This window comes from Vicugna pacos, chromosome X (assembly GCF_048564905.1).
Source record: "Vicugna pacos chromosome X, VicPac4, whole genome shotgun sequence".
Lineage (NCBI taxonomy): Eukaryota > Metazoa > Chordata > Mammalia > Artiodactyla > Camelidae > Vicugna > Vicugna pacos.
Genome location: NC_133023.1, coordinates 15,907,455 through 15,927,667, shown reverse-complemented (window position 1 = coordinate 15,927,667; position 20,213 = coordinate 15,907,455). Strand labels below are relative to the sequence as shown.

The 20,213-nt window shown below is 33.4% G+C and overlaps 1 protein-coding gene across 1 annotated transcript in view; it reads right to left on the bottom strand.

Moving 5' to 3' along the window:
• CNKSR2 (connector enhancer of kinase suppressor of Ras 2) overlaps window positions 1-20,213 on the bottom strand; it is a 239,101-nt gene that overhangs the window by 133,730 nt on the left and 85,158 nt on the right. The window contains exons 5-6 of the mRNA XM_006212994.4: window positions 12,902-12,943; window positions 1,410-1,529 (exon numbers count right to left, since the gene is read on the bottom strand). Of these exons, the coding sequence (XP_006213056.1) occupies window positions 1,410-1,529; window positions 12,902-12,943 (162 nt within the window). The remainder of the gene's footprint in view (window positions 1-1,409; window positions 1,530-12,901; window positions 12,944-20,213) is intronic.

Below are 20,213 nucleotides of genomic sequence, written 5' to 3'. Positions count from 1 at the left end.
ATTTGCATCCAGGTTTTCTGACTTCTAGTCTAATATAATATATTAGTTCATAATTTCCCATTCTACAAATCATGCTTAGAGAGCTTTCTTTCCTTCAGAACTAATGAAAGGGTAAGATATAGAAAGGAAAATCTTTAATAGGTGGAAAGATGTTTTAATTAAAACTGTACTTTGCAAAGTTAACAAAAAAGAATACTAAGAATGTAAAATCATCATTATTACTTCAAGTAACTTTATAAATGTTAGAAATAAGATTTTAAAACTAATCAAAGTTAGATATAACACATAGGTTACAATGACAACATACTTTGGCTATGTCTTAGATGCTGGTTTCCATCTTTCCAGGAAAACATGGATAAAAGCCACAAAAGCACGAGGAGCTATGGTTACCCAAAACTAAGTTGCTACATATCAGGAGAAAAGTCACTCTATAGAACACATGGCTTTAAACTAAAAAAAATCACTGGTAATCAATGAAGGCTTTCCCCTCGGTTACAGTTATATAGATATACATATACAACTGAAGAAGAAAACCCATGTAAGAATTTACCTGCTTAGAGAGCTTTAAGAATATATTATCTGAATTAAATTGTTAACACTAGTTTCCAAGATTGCTATTTCCTAAAATATCATTAATAGTATCCTTAGAAAATTCATCTATAAGGAGAAAGTAGAAACACCGTAGAACCAAACTAACATGTAACAGTTGTGTAGTAGGTAAGATATTTTCTAGCCAGTTTCTTGGTTTTTTTGTTTCTCCCTCATTAATATTAATATTATATGCTTTCTTTTTAGAGGCTTATTAAAGAAAAACTTCTCCCTTGGGTTAAATTTAGAACCAATGCAATTTTTAATCAGGTGAACAAAATACAGAAAATGATTATCTTTATTATTATATAATAAAAAATACATCTCATAGATGTTAGCCTTGTTTTGGCAATAGCCATCTGCTTACTCACCCTTAAAAGAAAGAATGGATGAGAGTTATAAAGAATATTGAGTTTGTTTAGCTTACACAACCTAAGGGAAGAGAGACCTATTAAAATTGCAACAAATAAAAGCATAATAAACAAAACAACCACTTGCATGGGTAAGGTAACACTATGGTTCTTAATTTAAACTTTCTTTAAACCTAAGGAACTTTGGTAGGGGGTGAAAAATATAATTAAAGCGAATTTATTTATCAAAGTAAATAGGATAATTCAGAAATCACCATTTAAACTTCTCTTTCATTTATCTCTACAAAATTTCTTATAATGACTAACTCCCATTACCTTAATTCCTCTAGAAAAAAATACCAAAACATTCAAACTTTATTAAAATTCATAGATTCCCATATTTGGGGGCTGTTCTGCCCAAATCATTAGCTGTTGGTGGATGGAGGCTTTGATAAACATGGTATCTCTTACCAGCCCTTCACTTGGTTTAATGTTTGCCAGCTGAATCACTTCAAGGTGGGCAGACTGTGAAACCAGAGGATCTGAGGACAGGGATATGATGTGGTCACAGACTCCAGAAAGAGTTTTACACTGAAAACAACAAAAATTATGGTAAACACATGTTGTAAGTAGCATAAAGATCACTTTTTATTATAACATTTTTTTACAAGGAAAAATAAAAGAAACAGTAGAAGACAGTAGTTGGCATTTTATTCTATAAAATCTGTATTAAAAAGGTATTCAGGTTAAACAACACACCTATATTCTAAATTATGGATATAAGAACTATGCAGCAAAATATTCAAGGAAGTTATGGTTATGTTTTGTTTCCATTATTTGATTCATCTGACCTAAAATAAAATGATTGTTTCTAAATAATCTTAATAATCTGAGAACTTATTGATAACAACTACTGGATGGAAGTGAATTCAATAATTTAGAAAACGTTGATGGTTTTTACTTCATAATTAGAAAAGTCAAAAAAAAAAAAATTCCAACCAAAGTCCAGGGAAGATGAATCTCCCAAATCTGCTTGGTGAACTCCTTCTACTTATTTGTCTACTTTTTCCTGCTCAAGGTTACCTTTATATAAAGTTTGCCCCCTCCTCCAGGCAAAGTCTGGCACTTCCTCAATCCTGCTTTCTTAGTATTCTAGGAACAGTCTAAAATTGCACGATGACTCCATTCTAAAACCCTCTAAGGCATATACTATGTCCTACTCATCTGACTTGTCTTCCTGCCCTATCCATAACAGACAAATCCTAACACATATAAGGTACTCAATAAATATAAGCTGAATAAACTGAAAAGCAAATGACCTTTAACAATTAGTAGATTGGCTTGACTGTGGACAGAAAGCTAGTGCTTATAGTTAGGACAAATCTATTCATGCTGATAGAGAATAATAGATTTTAAATGTATGTTATATCCAGAATGGTATGGTTAAGTCTTGGACATGGTAAAATCATCAATAAATAAGAACACAGGTGAATGAAGCTTGGAATATAGTGTTCTAAAATGTTCTGGCCCTTGGATGCTTCATAGACTTAATGTACTTACTGAAGCCTGATTGTTCACCATTTGAGACTGTTTTATTATATTATTTATTTATTTATTTATTTATTTATTTATTTATTTATTTATTGCCTTTACTGTAAGAGGACCCACAATTTTGCAGCACTCAGGGTGTGACCTTCTATCCATCTTCAACATGTTACATTCGTTCTGTGACCACTGCATCACTCTACTGTAAGGGAGATAGTTCCCTCTGCCTGCTCAGGATAATGACTTTATTTGCTACATTTCATAAATTGTCTACAGCCTCAGTCTGTGCTGGGTTCAGCTTCTTTACTCCACAGAAACTGACAGGCTAAATTTCTCTCCCTCATTGCAGTCCTGCTTTTTGCATCTGCTTCTCAATACTGCACTTTTATTGTGGCTATCAGCATCTACGGACTGACAGTGGCCAGCATGGAAAGAACATGGGCTTGGTACGAAGAGATTTAGGCAATCCCCACACTGCCAGTTACATCCTGTGTGACTGTGAACAAGTCATTTTATATCCTTGGGGTTCAGTTTACTTATGTAGAAAATGGGGTAATAAAATCACTTCATATCGCTTACATGACAGATCAGGATAACGTATAAAAAAAGAGCCTATTACAGATCCTGTCCAAAGAAGACACTAAATAAATGCTTATTCTCTCCCTGTTGCTTTCTCGACCCTTATAGGGTTCACCTCCCATTCATGGGATGAATTATCTCATTATTCTTAGTTTCATGGCCTCGTTGACCATCTTACAATGACCAGTAATCACACTGCTTGGTCATGATGGACAGTTCACATCTGTACTCTCTCTGATGTTCAAGCTTCAACGTTCTCAAGAGATACAATGAAGGCATTTACCCTGAAGAGCTGCTAAGCAAAGTGCCAACAGGAAGACCACCTCTTAAAAATAGAGAACCCCACAGGGCTGGCTTCATGGACGTGTGACCTGTGTAATCGCACAAGGGCGTGCATTTAGTATTATATTCTGCTGTTAACATTTTGGAATTCTCAATTGTTTTTGAACAAGGGGCTCGATGTTTTCATTTTGCATTGGGTCTCACATACTATGGAGCCTATCCTGGGACCCCACTTTCTCTCTCTGAGTTATTTTAAGTTCTTCTTGAAAATATTCATCAGCAGCCATGGGGAAAAGGATACAATGGAGGCACTTAACATATAAAAACTGGCTGCAGTTCAAACTGCTGCTGCTTGACAGAAAGAAAAACAACTTGGAGTAGATTTAAATCTTTTTCAGATTCCTTTCCTTCCATATGTGGTTACATTTTCATTCTTATTTTCTCTTTGTCTCAAGGGGAAAGATAACATTGTTAATTCTGAAGGGTTTCTATATAGGATACTTTAATTGCATTATAATCTGAAAGTTAGGAACTCAGTATGCTAAAAGGAACACTTTGTGGTTTCTACAAATTGAAGCATATTTCAAGAGTCCAATGTATAAATCAATAGGAAGGTAATGGATAAAAATGGGCCAACATGTGTGCAAGACAACACTTGTGCCCTCATATAACACACTGGTAATGAGCAATAGTAGCTCTCCTATTCAAGCACTGGCAGCACTTAGAAGTGGAGAAGGAGGAAAGGCGGAAATACTAGACTGTAAAAGTTTTAACAAAAAAGAAAATACCAATTAAATCCACCGTATTAAGTTGTAAATCATTTTTTCGGATTCCTCTTCTTAAGTAATTTTCTTTGCCAAATGCCTGCTATGTGCTAGATTTGCTGGGAATATGAGATGAGCAAAACATTGACTTTACCAGCAAAGCTATCAGGATTTAATAGATTAAAAATCTTGGAAAAAATAATAGAAAGACTGCTGCCTGTTTTATATAATATATTTAACATGTTCTTGTAAAAAGTGAATTTGTTCATTCAGTGAAATCGTGGTATTATGCTGTTATCATTTTAAAACACTGTATTATTTATTGCTACCTAATAGTGTATCCCGGAAAAAGATTAACTATATTATAGCATAGCAAGAAAAATACATTCTTTTTTTGTTTGTTTGTTTGAATTGTAAAAAAATACATTCTTTATTATTATAAGTTAACAACAATATTATAGAGTACGTACTCATGTGTCTGGCACTACGCTAAATACTTCATTATTTCATGTATCCTTCTAACAACTTCCTGAAGTAGTTATTACTATAGCCAATTTACCAGATGAGAAAACAAGGCTAAATAAATAGATCAAGGTCATTGCCTTGGCAAAGGAAACACTTGAATTCTTCATCATTATGCTTACCATCTCTTATTGCGATCCTTAAATCTCTACTTGTTTTTGATCAGTTTCACTTTGTATTGTTTAAAAATCTATGTCAGTATTTAATGGATATTGTATAACATGTTTAAACTACACAGTATAATGAAATATAAGGTGAGCCTGCAAGTGTTCCTGCAATTTAGAATGCAGTTCAGATAAGGACTAGTAGATCTGAGACTGTGAAAGACATAGCTCTCTGGGAAAACTTAAAGCAATTTTAGCAGCAAAAGGACAACTCTGTTCTACGTAGAAGATGACTGGTAACCACTTTTGTATAAAAGGGATTCTTCTGATTTTTTTTGGTAATATTTATACCAAAGGATTTTAAATTCTATTTATCTTAAGTTTTAAAAACAGAAGGAGAGTTTTAAATTTTAAATTAAAGCCTAGTAAGTAATATGCCTTTAATAAAGCTAAAGGGAACATAAAATGGTAATGAGTATTATAACTGACCCTCTGGATTCTGTTATAAACTACCCAAGATGGCAACAAAGGATTAGTGACTGAATAGCAGTTAACAGACAGGGCTAGCTATGACTTAAGAAACTTTTAAAAACAGAAGAGTGTCACAGGCTGGATTTAATGATTTTGTTATTTTTTTTCTTTCCATTTGTTTATATTAATTTCAAGTATGAATTAATATAATTAATAGAGCATATTCTCAGGAAGAAATGGGAGGTATTCATACTATGTTCTATATTCATATTATATTTTATATAGATTTGCATATATTGTGTATGGCTGGTTCACCCAAATCTGAAAGTTCCTAAGGGGAAAAAAGATCCGAACATAGCGCACTTAGTATAAAATAAATAATGGCTTTAACAGTTGTAAAAACAACATTTTAGTCACTGTGGAGATTTGAAAAACAGCAACTCAACATTAATATACTAACCAATAACAGATAGCATTATTTCATTATCTCTGAAGAGCATTCCTTCATTATTACTGAATTTACCAGACAACTTCCAGATCAATATGTGAAGCTTCAGCTACTGTATTTTAAAAAAGAAAGGAAATGCAGAAAGTGTTCTAAGTACAAACAATAGTGAAAAGGTAAGGAGTAAGAAAGAAATCCTTTATCAGCCTTGGAGCACACTTAGCCAGACAGACATGACTGAGCTACTTAAAAGTATTTTTATTTATATTTTTCTAAGTAAGGGGAGTACTGGTCAGTTATTCTTCTAGTATATTGGAGGAAATGAAGATTAAATTTAGATTAAAAATCAGAAATTCATCTGATATAGGAAAGAATTTCAGGCTCATAAGCTTAACAAAAGGTTTTACAAAAGGAAATTCCTACTTCTGGGTATATACATTATATAAAAGGAACAAGAGTATAAAACCAAGATAAACTGAGCAAACAATAAACAGATGAATATGCATTTTAAGATGGAAGAATGTCATCAAAGCTACAATTTAAGTACAGCTTAAACAATCCAGGTTTCTTATCAATAACATGGAAAATAAAAACAAAAAGTTTAATTTTGATAAATAGTGTATACACAAAAAGTAGTTATTGAGGTAAATAATACTTCAATTAAAATAGTCTAGAGGACAGAGCATGTATTTATTGGCTTATATGTTAGTATAATTCAGTATTAAAAATCATGCAACTCTGTGTCAATTTAGGATACATTTGCATTGTATCTGGTGAACAAGACAGGCTTTGTTTTTTACAAAATATTACACATTTATTTAAATATTAAACAGTGAGAACTCTAAATGATGTAAGCCTCATTCAGAAATACAGTACTTCAGTACTGTTGAGCTAGCAATTTTGCACTTCTAACTATGATAGTTTCCTAACAAGACAGGAGTGAACAATCATAGGTAACTTTGAAAGAGTTCACAAACAGAATTTAAATTGATATTTAAAAGTATTATTCTACATACATATTTCCTAATGCAGGAAGAATTTCTTGCTCATATGAGTAAAGAGAACTGAATGAGAAACAATTTTTAAACTTAAAAACTAATATAATAGAGTAAAATTTCAATTTTAAACCAGTGTAAAAATTATATCTGTATACAACAAAGATTAAGAGTTTCAAATAGCTTCAGAAAGCAACTGTAGGTGCAAATAAATAATAAAGGTCATATCAACTTTGTTCCAACAAGGCCTAGAAAACTGTGATCCCTTTAGGTTTCGAACTCTGATGGTGGGGGAAAAGCTCAATAAAACAATTAGCAAAGTGGAAAGAAACCACCACCACTGCTTCATTAAATCAACAATCACTGAGTATCTGCTACATGATTCAAATGGCAACTGCTACATTCAAGGATTTCACAACCTGGGATAGTGTTTCCGGTGAAATATTTGGCTTTGTCCTTAACATGACTGATGTTAAGCATGCTGCTGTTGTGTTCCTGATAACGGAAAAGAAGCAAGAACACTTTAAAAATAACAATCACCTAAGAATTACGAGGTTAGTACTGAACAGTGACAGAACATCAGTCCCACTGTGCACCTACTTTGATGAGCAAGAAGTGGACTCGTGACACTTCCAGCTTACTTACGACGACCTTCTTGAGACATCGTAATATGAATGAAAGTTGAGACAAGAGCCTCCACCACTCCTCTGATTTCCAATAGGGAAACAGAGCCAGGAGTCCCCAGACAGATGAGAGCACTCATTAGAAGGCACCCTACTTTCTAGGCTCAAGATTGATAAGGATCTGGATATATTAGTGGCTCAACTAAGATATAGGTTATTAGGAAGATAATTTACTTCAGATTCAAATAGCAAGAGTGAAGCAGTTTGTTACAACTGGATGAGCTTCTGGAAAATCCAGGCATTGTATATTCAGTTTATGGGCAAATAGGGAACAAACAGCAGAAACCCGGAAGCAATGTCTTTAATTATAGTAGAAAAATTCAAAGTTGTCATATGTGATTTTATGGAGAAAAGAGCTAATTACATGGTACCAGTTATCAATTTACTGGCTCTCAGCTTCAAATTCGTCCTTCAGTGCTTGCTCTATGATAATAGGTAGGACTTTATGAATATTTCTGCTTTATAATAAGCACAATAAGCACAATGTTAAATTTTTGTCACTAAAAGGTGCTGAAGGGATACTGCAGGAACAAAACGATAATTAAAAACCAGATTAAAAGCATTATAAACACAGAATAAATCGTGGATTTATCCTCGGTGTGGGGGAGGGTGTCTGCCTACAAGCTGTGCTTCCTTGGGTACTGTCCCCCAGTCTGAGGACAAGCTTTAGAGTCTCTTTACATCTATATATATATATATGTATATATATATATATATATATATATATACACATAAGTACTCTTCTATCATAGGTTAACAGTTATTTAGAGTAAGCTTCCTTTAAGTTACTGTGTGATTTCCATCTCCAGAATGATTCAATTACCTCAAAGAAATCTTTACATTTAGGGTGACAAAAACCATAGTTTAAAAAAATCCAGTCTCTTTGATCACATAAAGTGTGGTCTTAGATTAAGACAGTCCTTCAGTTTATCTCTTTATGTGGCCATCACGTTTTCTACTGATTTTGAGTTAGTCATCAAAGAATTATGGCATTTAGACCTTTAAAATCAGACACTCCAATCCCCTGACTTAATCAGAGAGGCTAATTTAGTTCGTTCACAGCTAAAGTGAACAAGTGCCAGAACGGGATGAGGACACAAAACCTCTTTAACTCTCAAATTGGTGCTCTTTCTGCATTACTCTGCCTCACTTGATTCCACAACAAAAACAAATACTCTTTGAGAACAAGGATTGTACACTCAGAGTCAGCCTGATTATGAAAGTATTTTACAATGCATACTGTGTTCAGCAAATACGATGTTAGTAAGAACATCCATAAATATATCAACTTATACACTGTCTATCCAAATTATAGTAAGGCACACTAAAAACAGATTATTTTAATTTTTTATGTGCGGTCACATTCCCTTTAGTATATATACATTTTTTTCCATCACAGAAAAGACAAACATCTAACTCCATCATGTTCTGATTGGATTTCTTCATTCCTGAATAGGACATCGGTTGTCTGGAAGTTAATTTATAGTTAAAATAATTTATAAGGCAGTAAACCATCAAACTGCCAAAACCTGAAGATAATCTAATACAATACTCAAGAAATCAGTGCCCATTTCAGTAACAGTATTAGTGTAATTCTTTGGGCTGGCCAGAAAGATTGTGAAGGGGGGCCAAGATAGGTCACATTAACTTCAAAATAAAAAAAAAAAAGCATCTGAATGCTTTTCATCTACAAAACCCAGTATTAGAATTCATGTTTTAATGCAGTTAACCATAATTTGTATGTTCAAATGCTACAGTTACAACCAAAATGTCAACCACACAAAAGCATTCAGTTTGCAATGGACCAAGATCACAGCTTAGAGAAGAGTCTACTAACTGGCAAAGCTGCCTTTTCACAGCATCAAGGACCTTCTGAAGACCAACAGAAAATTATTTTTATAAAATCATTAGAGTGCACTGTTTTTGAGACATCTCTAAAAGTAAAATATTAATATGATCACTTTTATTTTATTATGGGGCATGGTGTTGCCCTAGTACTTACATCTTCAAGGTTTTGGGAGATTAGGGGAGGAAAACTATGGCTACATAAACGACAGGATGCAGACGGTGGCGCAAAGCCTAAGATGAGCTTATTTTCTCCTCCAAGCTTTTCTCTTAACCCAACTGTTGATTCTGTACAGTTTTAGCCATTTCTAGTCTAGATAGCAGAGAAGGCACAATAATCACAGCCAAAATGGATCTTAGGAGTAGAGGTCAACATTTAAAGAAAGGGAAAAATTATATACAAAAAGATCATGAAATAAAACAGATAGTTAACTGGCCAAAATAAGCCTAATTCACAATCAAACCTAAGAAAGTAACAAACAAACAAAAAAAAATAAAGACAGGAGAGAGAAGAGGAGAGAGCATTCACGAAAATGCCCTGTAAACTGTAAAGTACTATACAATTAAAAGATAATACTAACAGTAAAATAATAAAATAGGCATTCAGTCTATTTATTCCTCTTATTATGTTTATAAAAACAATGGGGTTAAAATGCTAGTACAATTAAATGCCATATACAAGATCACACTGTTGGTTAACGTCAAAGGTGTATTTGAGCTCAGTACAATCTAACATAAACAGTGTGACTCTAATGCTCATGCCTAGCCTGGCATTTCCATGAGTTTATCAAAGCTGAAAAGTGTTCCTGGCTCACCGACTAGAGCAGCAGGGCTGTGACAAGCAGAGTAAGTCTGCTAAAGCACAAGGTCTGAAATGGCTTCTCAGGAATGCTTCTCTCCCCAGAGTCAAAGCCTGTAATGAAAGGTAGGAATGGGGAGGAAGTAGGGTACAGAACTGAAGAGAACTCCAGATTCCCTGTAACTGTTTTACTGTATAAAACAGTGATCTGGGCAGAGCAAAAACCGATGGCTCCAACATGCCAGGGAATGTGTGTAATCAAGGACAAAGCCTAACCGAGAGGGAGTATCAGATCGAGAGGTGAAATACATTACTCTTTATCATCAGTTGACAGCCATTCAGAAAAATAGTACCCTAATATCTGTACTTCTTTTTGTCCTTTACGGTTGCACTCTGCCATCTGTTCCATTATATTTAATGGCAAATTCCAAGGAAACTCAAGCTGTCCAGTCTCCTTTGATTCATTCTCACATTTCACATTAATAGACATCTCTGTCTACTACTGGAAACAAACAACCAATCCTCCTTTCTGCCCAGCTTTTTGGTCTTCAGAGTCTACTACTTTCCCATTTTAAGCATAAACAACTCTCTCCAATTGTAAAGATAAAAAGGGTGAACAGGAAATCTAGCCTAAGGATAGTCCAAGTCACTTATGACTATTTCACTATGTGTAGCATAAAATTATCCATTAAAGGCCATCAGGATTACAAACATACTAAATGTATACTTTTATAATTTTTCATTATAAAAATAATGCAAACTAACTGAAGGAAATGGAGAGGACATCTGAAACAAACGAAAAATCAGCTGTTATCTTACAACAGTAGATATTAATATAGAATATTTTCTTTCCCAATTTTCAATGATGATTTATTCTGTTTATAATGCTTTACCCTGGTTTTTACTTAACATTATCATTTAGAATCTTTCCATTAATTTTGGCACAAAATATTTTAGGTATATTCATACATTTATGTATGAATAGTTTATTTAAAAATCATATATTCACAAATAAAATTTCAAATAGTAACTATGAACAGTAAATATTTCATCCTGTGAATGCACCATACTTTACCAAAGCATTACCCTATTATTTCCTATTTTTCATTATTACATATAATGCTGCTATAAATACTTTCCACAGAAAATGTTACTGTGTTTTAGAATTTATTTTTAGACTAGATTTCCAAAATAGTATTGGAATATGAATTCTGGGGCCAGACTACTTGAGTTAAAATCCTGTCCTAAACCCTTTTCAACTATGTCACTTTAGGAAAGTCATCCAAACTCTCTGTGTTTCAGTTTCCTCATCTGTAAAGTGGAGATGACAGTAATAGCATGCACCTTTATGAGGAACAAATGAGTTAGTTTGCATACAGCATTTAAAATAGTGCCTGAGGTATACTGTAAATACTACATGCTAGTATTAATGTTTTTGAGCCCTGAAAATGACTAAAACTTAAAAAGGTTTTATGAATGTACATGCCAAGCAGTGAAGTATGTCCATTCCAATTTCATCAGATTCTCACCAGCATTTGGATATTATTTGGATATTTTTAGTGTGTGTAACAGTGTGTGTATTTGTGCTTATGAATTGATAAGATGAAAATTTGTATTTTGTTTTCTGAGGATGACTGCCACTGGAAAGTCATGGTAGTCTTTATGATTTAACTTAGAAATGCAGAGCTTGTTTCTTTAAAAAATATATAAATCCAATGACATTTGCATTATCTTTTCGAGCTATCATTAAAAACCCTCATTTTAAAAATACTAGTGAGAACTCACATACTTTCTTATTCCTCACCATCTGTTATAGACTCAATGTTTGTGAACCTCCCAAATTCCTATGTTAAAACCCCAAGGTGATGGTATCTGGAAGTGGAGCATGTGAAAACTGATTAAGTTATGAGTTTGGAACCCTCTTGAATGGGATCCCAGAGAGCTTCCTCGCCCCTTCAATCGTGTGAGGACACTCTCTGAATCAAGGAACAGGCCCGCACTAGACACTGAATCTGTTGGTATACTATTTTATTATTTTTTTAAAAAATAACTCTTATTGTGAGAAAAGTAATACACAAGGACATGACCCTCTAGTGAAGGCTGGGCCATTTTGCATACAAAGGCCAGGAAGGGAAGTAGAATAAGAACATGGAAATACAAGTGCTTTCTGAGCTGAACTGACTGGTTAGTGCCTTCCACTGTCTCAATCATCATTAGACAAGATCTTTAAAGTCTCAAATTGCCAAAGTAAATATACTGCATTCATTTCTAAACTTCAATGTTGCTTATGTTGTCCCGCATTTCTAAAAGAGGTGAAATCATTAGGATAGACAGCACCAACTAAGAAATAGATTTACAAAAAAAGCAGCAAACTGTGGACTAAGAAGAAAGAAGATGCCTTTCTACAAAGTATAATGTACTCACACTCAATATTTCTAGTAGTAAAATAAAATACCTGCAAGATCATTAATTGATTAAAAAAATATTGTCATGTTAAAACCTAGAAGGTTGGCGAGTATAGAATCACAGCAGAGGCAGTTTGATATTTTATGAAGTATTTCATTCAAATGACAGTAGAGGTGAATTACTTCTGTTATACAACCAAGTATTTTTCTCTGACCTCTTTTTGTCACAGTTTAACAGTGAAAAATTCCAATATCAAATTGTCTTCTCCAGATTCTTAATTTTATTATATTCCAACCTTGCTTTATATTACATTAAAATCCTGTATCCTATTTTTTTATTAAGTTACAACAGAATAGTTATAACTAATATAACCTGTTAAATTTTGACTCTTTTGTACTTTTCCTATAAAATACACCAGGCTTACTTTTTTTTTTTACAAGCTGCAGCTTTTAATTTAATAACTAGTTAAAATAGGGAATATAAAATTTTTAATGAAGATGAAAATTAATCCAAGTATACTTACCACATGAAGAATTTTATTCTCTGTTTCATATACAGTACAATCCTAAAAAAGAAAAAGAAACAGACACATTAGTTTAAAAAAGAATCAAGCATTCTTTTAAAAATACTTCCTTAGGAATTATACTACAATTTTAAAGTCTTGAAAATTCAAGCAAAACAGCAATAAGAATGGGGAAAAAACCTGGAATGCTATATGCCAAAATATTCACAGTAGTTATCTCTGATGGTCAGTTACAGGGATATTCTTTTTTATTTTATTTTATTTTATTTTACATTTTCAAATTGAGTAATAGTTATTGTACAATGTTGTGTCAAACTCTAGAGTAGAGCACAATTTTTCAGTTATACATGAACATACATATATTCATTGTCACATTTTTTTTCACTATGAGCTACCACAAGATCTTGTGTATTTTTCCCTGTGCTATACAGTATAATATTGTTTATCTATCCTGCATTTTAAAATTGCAGTCTGTCCCTTCCCACCCCCCGCCCCCTTGGCAACCACAAGTTTGTATTCTATGTCTATGAGTCTGTTTCTGTTTTGTATTTATGCTTTGTTTTGATTTTTTTTTTATTTTTTAGATTCCTCATATAAGTGATCTCATATGGTATTTTTCTTTCTCTTTCTGGCTTACTTCACTCAGAATGACATCCTCCAGGAACATCCATGTCGCTGCAAATGACGTTATGTTGTCAGTTTTTGTGGCTGAATAGTATTCCATCGTATAAATATACCACAGCTTCTTTATTCAGTCATCTGTTGTTGGACATCTAGGCTGCTTCCATGTCTTGGCTATTGTAAATAGTGCTGCTATGAACACAGGGGTGCAGGTGTCATCCTGAAGTAGGGTTCCTTCTGGATAGATGCCCAGGAGCAGAATTCCTGGGTCCTATGGTAAGTCTATTCCTAGTCTTTTAAGGAATCACCATACTGTTTTCCACAGTGGCTTTCCTTGCTTCCCTCTCCCACTCTTAATGATTTAGATGTCTTCTTTTACAATTTTGTGTTTATTCTTTTTGTAATTCATGGCAGTTATCTCCTTTCCAGTTATGAGTTTCTCATTTTTTTAGCATCCTGCTTCTTTTCTATTTAGAGCTGACCTGTGAATATTTCTTTTAGCATGGGTTTAGTGTTGCTAAACTCTTTTAGTTTTTGCTTGTCTGTGAAATTCTTTATCTCTCCTTCTATTCTAAAGGATAGCCTTGCTAGATAGAGTATCCTAGGCTGCATCTTTTTTTCATTCAGGACTTTGAATATATCTTGCCACTCCCTTCTGGCCTGTAGTGTTTGTGTAGAGAAATCAGCTCAGAGCCTTATGGGGGTTCCCTTGTAACTCGCTCTTTGTTTTTCTCTTGCTGCCTTTAGGATCATTTCTTTTTCCTTGACTCTGGCCATCTTGATTATGATATGTCTTGGTGCGGGTCTGTTTGGGTTCTTCCTGTTTGGGACCCTCTGAGCTTCCTGTACTTGGATATCTGATTCCTTCTTTAGGTTTGGGAAGTTTTCAGTCATGATTTCTTCAAATACCTTTCCAATTCCCTTTGTTCTTTCTTCCCCTTCTGGAACCCCTATTATGCGTAGATTGGCATGCTTTATATTATCCCATAGGTCCCTTATGTTGTTTTCATTGTTTTTTATTTGTTTTTCTCTCAGCTGTTCTGATTGGGTGCTTTCTGTTGTCCTGTCTTCTAGGTCACTTATTCGTTCCTCTGCATTATCTAGCCTGCTTTGTACAGCCTTTAGGTCAGCTCTCATCTCAGCAAATGAGTTTACTAATTCTACTTGGTTCTTCTTTATAGCTTCTATTTCATTTTTGACATATTTTATATCTCTAAACACTATTTCTTTTAGTTCTTTCAGTACTTTGATCACTCCTTTTTTGAAATCTTGATGTAGTAGGCCATCAATGTCTATTTCCTTGATCGTGCTTTCAGGGGATTTCTCTTGATCTTTTAATTGGGAGTGGTTCCTTTGCTTCTTCATATTGCTCATATCTCTCTAGCACTGTGGCTTAAGGAGTATCAATTATCTAGTTCTCCTGGAGATGGTGTGCTCTTAATAATTTTATTGAGAGGTCTTTGTGTCTTCTCCCTGTTTCACTAACTCAGCTTGCTGTTTCCAGAGGCCCTCTGTTGGCGCCTTCGTCTGTGCTGCTCCCAGTGGCTGTCGGCTAGCAGATCGCGCCCCCTCCTAACACTGGGTCAGGAGCTGAGCTCTTACCCAGTGGGTGGGCTGGTCACTCCCCCTCCCGATGTCGCAGTCAGATGCTGCGCTCAGGGGGAGGCAGGTGGGCAGATCGTACCCCCTCCCAGCACCGTGGTCAGGTGCTGCATTCTACAGGGATATTCTTATTTTTGCTTAACTGCATTTTCTAATTTTACTAATTTTAAACACACATAATAAATGTCAATACACATTAGACATAAAAATATTGGAAAAATTATTGTAATCATTTCCTGTCTAAACTTTTACATGTGGATAAACATATTTTGCTGAAATAGTTTCAACATTTCAAATGTTAATTTATTATAGACTGGAACATTAAGAAAAACTAATATTTATTTCAATAGACATATCAAAATCTCAAGAAATGCTTTATAGCAAGCTATTAAACATACCTTATATTATGCATTTAAAATTGATACATGCTACCAATAAATACCAAGATTATAGTTCTTGCCTAAATTTGAGTCCCTGAAATTATAAAAAATTATTTAAAAAAATTCACCTTTGTCTGCAATTGCTAGACTTAAACTAAGCAGTAATATAGCAATGTGATCTCTGCTTAGAAACTTCGTGTTTCTATGGTTCAATTTCCTCAAGGAATTTATAAAATGGTATAAAATGGGCATGATTATTAGTCATAACTCAGTAAGAGTGTGTAAGAATCAATTGAGATAATGAGATAAACAGCTTAGCACAGCAGCTGGCATACAGTAAATGATAAATACATTTTACCTATGACTTATTGTTGTTCTGCATCATTATTTAAAAAATTTAAACTATTTTTACCTCAAAAATGTGGCTATCTAATTTTGAAAAAAATATCCATTTTCCACAGTACTGCATATTTCAAGGAATGAGAGTCCATTTCATTTTTTCCCCTGAATTTAATTTTAACAAAAAGGAATCTTGTTCAACAGTTTTTGATAATGTCATTTCACTACAGTACTTTGTCAGAAGTAGTACATATTCCCATCAGGGGCAAAATATTTAAAGTTCAATTCTGGTCTAATTCACTTCACAAACTAATAGAAATACTTAAGGATTGTGCCTTGCCATTCTGAAGGGCTCCTATGCCAAAGGAGTTTGTTACAAACACAATCATATCTATGTCTATATACTTTATATAAAGTCAACTCAATAATTCAGTATGAATTATACAGAGAGAGAAGCCAAGGTGTAGACAATACATTTATATTTGGGAAATGCATTTGTACTTACATCTCAATTTGAAAGAGTTCAATTTTACAAAGTTAACTTCAAACACAATTACACTGGGAAGAGATGACTTGGGAAAAGCTGGGAAGCAGCCCAGTCTCCCCCAAGCTGCCTCTACAGCTTGCTTCGGCTGTAATGGAGGCAAGTTTCATTAATACTTACCTTCCTAGAATCAGAGAATATGATTAAGCATTCAAACTTCAAAGAGATTCTCCTCAAGGAAAAAAGTAAATATGATCTAAATGTATATCATGCTTGTGATAGAATAATCACAGAGAGTAACTATTTCAAGTCTCTTCAAAATATACTTTACTTGTACATCCCTAGTGTGATATAACAAAAGAACTGTTAAAGTCATATACTATTTTCAGTAATTGTATTGTTGGTAGCAGTGTGTTATTCTGTTACTGTTTTGTTGAAATTGTTGTGTGTTTTATAGGATGAAGCAATAGAACAATTATATGATAGTATCATTCTATCACTCTTGGTAACATTGGTAAGTAATTTCATCATGGGAGAAAGCAGATATATAAGAAGTTAAGTAAAAACCTTTAGAGTCTCTTGATGTATTATGTATGTATATATGTATATATGTTTCTTTTAGCTCTGTCCACTGAAAAAGCCTAGAAACAATGACCAATCTATTAATAAGTGAACTCCCCCAGGTGGTGGTCTTCAAATACCATTTCCCAGGCCTTTGTAGAAAATGACTGATTCCAGGTCTGGGGTAGGAATTGAACAAGAGGAACTTGGATTATATTGTGATACAAGATAGAAAGAAAAAGACTACAAAGATTGTATCAGTAGGACTCAGAAGTCAGCAAGAAGAGATTCACACTGGCCAGAGATGGAAGAATTTGAGCATCTAAAAGGATAACAGCAATGGATGGAAACAGTAAATATTATTAAATATATTAATGTTTGATGCTAAATGTTAAATATACTAAATATATCCATATATTTAGTAACAGTTTAGTGATACTGAATATAGTAAAAACTAATTGGACAATATATAACAGATGTACTTTTTCTCTTGATTCAGCAAACATTAATCTACTGCACTAGGGATATAAAGATGAATAAAACATACCTGAGAGAAACAGATTAAGGAGATAGGCATTCACACAAATAAGTTAAAATACACAGAATTTCAATCTTCATGCAGTTTTAAGTTTCAATAACTTTATAAGTATAAATGCCATAAAATATACAAATCAACATATGAAAGGTCAATTACTTAAAATTTTAAAATATTAATATATTTCTTATTAAAATTCAACATGACCATTATGTTGTGCTATACACTATGCAAGTCAAATTCCAAACTTTGTGAAACTTTTATTAGCTGCTCCTCCTCAGTGACTAAAAGGATTACATTTGGAATCTTGGCCTTAGTACTATTCAAATAATAAAGCACTGATGCATACTTGACAATTCTGACATGACCCCACAAGACAAAGTCTAAGCGAGATGTATCAAGAGCCTGAAGTAGCCGAGTGTTCCCATAGGTCTAAAAAAACACAAATATTAAAATTAAAAACTTACTATTTGAAATAGAAATTAAGACTATTAAATTTTCAAATGATGTTTCTGTAAGTCTGTAGCATATTTATACACGTGAAGTTATTAAAGCTTAAATATGCACTAAGACTTTTGGGACACCCACAATTACTATAATAAAGGCAGGATCATGAGACTGGGGAAGCAGAGAAGGAAACAACTAACTTTGCCTTAAAAAAAAACAGGAAAAGGTGGCTTTTAAGTGGGTCTTGGAAAAAGTTAGGTCTTTAGGCAAATAAAATAAAGGTATTACTGCAAAAGCAATGAAAGTACACTCAAACACAGTTAAGCTACTGTAGTAATTTTAAGATTTTAGTTCTGCATATAAGTAAGAATCACTTGGGAGTGAGTTAAAATGCAGATTCCCAGGTCCATCCCCAGAAAAAGAGATTCAGTAGATACGGAGTGGGGTCCCCAAGATGATTTTGATAAACATAATATTTTGAGAAGCAGTTATTCTATTTTAAAAGGTATTATATGATAGAAAAACACCAAACCCAATCAAACAAAAAAAAATCAAATATAAAGAATCCATAAAACAGTAAACTGATCTAAAAATATCTGTTGACTTACTCTCAGTTCTCAGCTCCTCAGAACTATGTGTTTTGCTTATACATTCCCCCAATTTATTGATTGGTTTTTCTTTTTTTTTCCTGCTAGTAAACGTATCTCTTTATTTAAATAACTTACTACGTTGAACAACTGCTTCTACTTGTTTATATCTCTGCCGTCTTTCAGCCAGAATGCCCCTTCATTATTGAAAGCCAAAGGCTTTCACAAAGGGAAAGACAGAATAATAAAAACAAAACAACAAAACAGAACAACACAAAAAAGAGCATATTAACCTGCTACTTTATAGTAGGGAGGGGAATAGAAACTAAATGACTATGTTCTATTTAGTTAAGCTATAATTTTATCAAGTTCATTTTATCATGCTAAATATTTAAATAGCCCTAGGTACTTTGGGGGATTCATCTTATTAGTAAGTTATTTTATTTCCATCAAAATGTGATTTTAAAATATTTGCTTCTCAAGTGTGGGTTTTATTAACACTTAGGGTCAAATCTTTTCCCAAAAGATCATACCTCTAGTTTTAAAAATAAAATAGCACCGAATATGGAGAAATCTCCATTTTATGAACCTATTCATACTATGGAAAGGTACACCTCTGATGTTCCAGTTATTTTTAGGTTATGAATAAATTTAGATGTTTAAAATTGGATTTAGAGCTATGCCACTATATCCTCCCAGGAATTCTCCTCAGTAGCTCATGCTGTCTTTTACTGTACATGCAAAATAACATTTGCATTTCTTCTTTATCCTTTTCCATATAATGCTTATACAAACCATGTGATGCACATTTAAATGCACCAAATTCCTAATAAGACAATATTCATAAAAGTGAGGAGTGTTTCTTCAATTTTGATCACTTTTTTCCTTAGAAAAGTATGTGCAGAAATAGTCTCCCACAGATGAGCTATGCACTTATACAGGATCAGACTCAGTTATCCTTTCTGTGAAACAATGATCCAATTGCTATACTGAGTAGAATACATAAAAAATTCTATCCTATATGTTACCACTGATGTTCCATACTTTGTCAGTGAGTTTTAAGTACCTGGGGATTAGACTGCTCAGTACAGGTAATATTTCTCATCAATTGTGTGTTATATACAGTCATAAGAATAGTATGCAGGTTATTAATATTAAATACATAGAGAGGGAAGAGAAATAGTGTATGTCTCTAATGCTATATGCTACTTTATGGAACATCATAATTATAAATGCTGTAAATTTTCATCTCTACCTTTTAAGTACATATATTATAGTACACTCGTACAAATATAAAAAATGTTTTGCTTACAAGTAATATTTAAATGATCCATTAGGGAAAAGCTTTGATAATGGTACCTTCATACTGAATACTTCACACATTCTATCATCAAGCTACCAAAATTTCTTCATATGCTTGTGATTAATTCATGTAATGAGTTAGTGTTATACTCTTATTCATTAATTTGTTTACTTAAGTCACAATACCATTTACCAAAAAGTTTTTTTTGGGCATCTTCTAAATGCAATTCACTGTCAGGCACTATTGGGTGATCAAAGATAAATTAAACTTAGTCCTTGGCCATCATTACTTCATTATTTAGTAGAGGAGAAGAAACCATTCAAATAATAATACAAGGTGGGCAAAATGAATGCTAACAGAAGCTTCCATTAAAAAGGAGATAAAATTCAGACTTACTCACTTAAAAAAAATTTTTTTTGAGGGGGCGGGAGTGGATTAGGCTTATTTGTTTAT